Source organism: Sus scrofa, unplaced genomic scaffold (genome assembly GCF_000003025.6).
Source record: "Sus scrofa isolate TJ Tabasco breed Duroc unplaced genomic scaffold, Sscrofa11.1 Contig935, whole genome shotgun sequence".
NCBI classification, from domain to species: Eukaryota; Metazoa; Chordata; class Mammalia; order Artiodactyla; family Suidae; genus Sus; species Sus scrofa.
In genome coordinates, this window is record NW_018085352.1 from 48,794 (window position 1) to 52,768 (window position 3,975).

A 3,975-nucleotide genomic window follows, 5' to 3' on the forward strand; every position below is an offset into this window, starting at 1 on the left:
ACTATCTCCTTGACAATTCTCTCCTTTATCCTTCTTCAATAGCATCGCTATACTGTCTATATGATTTGTGATGGTGTATGAAAACTTAGACACAAATGTAAATAGATATTAGAATCCTTAGGGTATGAAGTGGAATTAGGAAATCAAACTCATACTCAGTTCATTGATATCTGTTTCTCTCCTACGTAGGTAACTGAAGAGAAGTTCCTTTCAAAGTCAATGAATGAGACAAATCATTCTCGGGTGACAGAATTTGTGCTGCTGGGACTCTCTGGCTCCCAGGAGCTCCAACCTTTCTTGCTTTTCATATTTTCACTACTCTACCTGGCCATTCTGCTGGGCAACTTTCTCATCATCCTCACTGTGACCTCAGATTCCCGCCTTCACACTCCCATGTACTTTCTGCTTGCAAACCTCTCTTTTATAGACATATGTGTTGCCTCCTTTGCTACCCCCAAAATGATTGCAGACTTCCTGGTTGAGCGCAAGACTATTTCTTTTGAGGCCTGCTTGGCCCAGATATTCTTTGTTCACCTTTTCACTGGCAGTGAAATGGTGATCCTTGTATCCATGGCCTATGACCGTTATGTTGCTATATGCAAACCTCTCCACTATATGACAATCATGAGCCGCTGTGTGTGTGTTACTCTTGTACTCATCTCCTGGTGTGTGGGCTTCATCCATACTACCAGCCAGCTGGCATTTACTGTGAATTTGCCTTTCTGTGGTCCTGATCAAGTGGACAGTTTTTTCTGTGACCTCCCTCTAGTGACCAAGCTGGCCTGCACAGACACTTACGTTATCAGCCTACTAATAGTTGCAGACAGTGGCTTTCTTTCTTTGAGTTCCTTCCTCCTGTTGGTTGTCTCCTACACTGTGATACTCATCACAGTTAGGAACCGCTCCTCTGCTAGCATGGCGAAGGCCCGCTCCACACTGACTGCTCATATCACCGTGGTCACACTCTTCTTTGGCCCATGCATCTTCATCTATGTGTGGCCCTTCAGTGGTTATTCAGTTGACAAAGTCCTTGCTGTGTTCTACACCATCTTTACTCCCATTTTAAACCCTGTTATCTACACTCTAAGGAACAAAGAAATGAAGGCAGCTATGGCAAAACTGAAGAGTCGGTATCTGAAGTCTGGCCAGGTTTCTGCAGTTATAAGAAATGTTCTTTTCCTAGAAATTAAGTAAATTCACAGGACTCTTACCACTGTAACTTGTGTCTCTAGATACTCATAAATAAAAGCACTGTAGTGTTAAAGCCAATCATTCAAATCAGTGGGAAGTCTTGATTAACTCGAATTAAAGGTTAATGGTGATATGAATAGAACAATGCATTTTAGCAATTTTAATCATCTTTTCTTCCATTGTGTTTATTTGTCCTTTTGACTTCCTTTCATCCTTAATTTTTAAAATTTAATTTTTTTTAAGATAAAGAGCTATTGACCCTGAAGTCAGTGGTACAATGTCTTTTACTTATAAAGTATAAATGCATTGGGCCTTCTATGGGTGGAAAATGTATTGTTCATAACACAACCAATAGAATAATATTTACTGTATATAAAGAAGGCAATACACTATTTTAAAACTTTTTATTACATTAGAATAATAGTGATGTGTGCTTTCTGTTTTGCCCCATTTTATGTTTATTCTCCTGTTACCTGAGTACTGTTCTTATCCACTTGTTTAGTGACTCATCACAGGATTGTTAGCTTTCAAGAGATTCTTGCACCAAGTCCCTTCTTCACTGCAAAATTCCCTATCTCTTGGGTCATAAGAACAATGAACTCCAATTAAACTGAGGTATTCATAGGAAATAAATTCATTGTTGGGATTCGCTCACAAGGCCAGATGAGTAGCAATGCTCTCATTGTTCTGTACTCTGCAGCAGAGCCCAACCCACTGTTTGAAAATAAGATCCTAGGATGCAACTGGGCCTTATTTAAAACTGATGGTGGGTTAACAAATAACTATGTAACTAGATTTCCCCTCATTTAACAAATCAGTTTCTATTATTGAGTGCTTACATCAATGTCCACCATATACCATTCTCCACAGAGAAGGCAATCAAATTCTAGAAAAAGGATAATCTGTCAGTTAACTTTTGTTCTGTATCACCTTGGTTCTTACACAATGAGTACATGAATTAAGTAGCAACAGAAGCTAGAATTTAAGCTCTGGATGTGCCCCAAAGCCTTGGGCCTTTCATTAAAGTTCTTCAGACTTCTATCACAACTACTCTTAACACTTTATCTGTAAGCAGAAGAGATTGATATTGAGAACTTGCCACTCAGAGGCAAGTCAATTACATCAGATCATTTCCTCCACAGGTGACAGTGATTTGTCTTTATTGGAATGGAAATCTCTAGATAAGAGATTCCCCTTTCTGTTTGCAGTTCTTCTTCCAAGATCACTATCCTAGGACTCACAAAGTGTCTGATTTATGGATTTATGATTCCATAAAGATTACCTGTGGTGTGGAACACATTTTACTGTGAAAAATTGTGGCAACAGGCACAGAACCATGACATCAGTTTTTCCTGAACAATTCCAGCCTCAAAGCAAAACTGAATGCCCAACTAAAGGCTTAGAAAAGAGGCTAGCATCATGATTATATTTACTCAGAGACAATGAACTCCAAGATATAATTGAACCAACAGTTAATTGTGATGCTGTGTTACCAATTGCTAATATAGAGCTCTGAAAAATATGGAATCGAATTAAGATCGTATCTTCTTTCTATCATTCTTAGTTTTCCACTTAAGAATTTTTTGTTTCCTGTCACTGCAATTCCAAGCTTTGCTAGATTGAAAATTGTAATTGCCAGAATAAGAACACTTTCATTAGGGAATATACTATAACTTCCACTGAATCAAATCTTTGCCAACCACCTGACCACACTGGAATTTTCATGTTGATAGACAAGCAGCCAAAAAAAAAGTCACTACATTGATAAGACAGATAACATGGTTCACAGCTAAAGTAACACTAGTAATACAGACTGTAAAAACATATGAAAATAAAATATGGAAGAAGAAAACATATAGGGAGTTTATTAATGAGATTACCACTATAGAAACTGAGTCTTGCTGCCCCTAGAATTCTCTGATGAACCACATTTGCCAGTACCATGCTGTGTTGATTACCACAGCTTTGCGATATAGTTTGCAAATCAAGAAGGGTGATGCTTTCAAGTTTGCATTTCTTGCTCAAGATTGCTTTGGCTATTTGATGTTTCTATTGTTCTGTATGAATTTTAGAATTGTTTTCTTCTCTTTCAGTGAAAAATATTACTGGAATTTTGATAGACACTACATTGAATTTGTAGATCACTTTTGACATTATGGACATTTAAAATGTAATTATTCTAATTCATGAATTATTCTAATTCATGGCCCCATTAACTAAGTTTGAAAGTGTAACTTCCTTTTCAATTTTTTTTTTTTTAAGAAGAGTTTAAGAAGTATTGATGCTAAGTCTTTAACTTTGGTAGAATTAACCAGTGAAGCCCTCTGGTCCTGGGTTTTATTTCTTTGGAGTTATTTGATTAATAATTAGTGATTCAGTTTTTATTCTTTATCTTTCCATTTATTTATGTCTCAAAAATTTTTTTAAATTAATGTCATAGTGTTTGATGTATAGATCTTTCACCTCCTTGATTAAATTTATTTCTAAGTATTTTATGTTTTGATGCTACTGGGATTGCGCTCTAAAGAAAACACAGCTGATTTTTGTGTGTGTTGATTTTGTATTCTGAAACCTTACTAAATTTGTTCATTAACAGTATTTTGATGGAGTCATTAGGAGTTTGTATATAATCATGTCATTCACAAACAGACAATTCTACTTTTTCCTTTATCAAACTGGATGGCTTTTATTTCTTTTTCTTTTTAATTGCTCTAGCTAGGACTTCCAGGACTATGCTGATGAAAGTAAATATTCTTGTCCCTGATCTTAGAGGAAAAGTTTTAG

At 36.4% G+C, this 3,975-nt stretch overlaps 1 protein-coding gene across 1 annotated transcript; it reads left to right on the plus strand.

Annotated features, from left to right (window-relative positions):
• The first annotated feature begins 204 nt into the window (after window positions 1-204).
• LOC100157815 (olfactory receptor 4K15) lies at window positions 205-1,194 on the plus strand. The gene has a single exon (XM_021082472.1). It carries the CDS (start codon window positions 220-222, stop codon window positions 1,192-1,194), a length of 975 nt encoding a protein of 324 aa, XP_020938131.1. The 5' UTR covers window positions 205-219.
• Window positions 1,195-3,975: the final 2,781 nt, after the last annotated feature.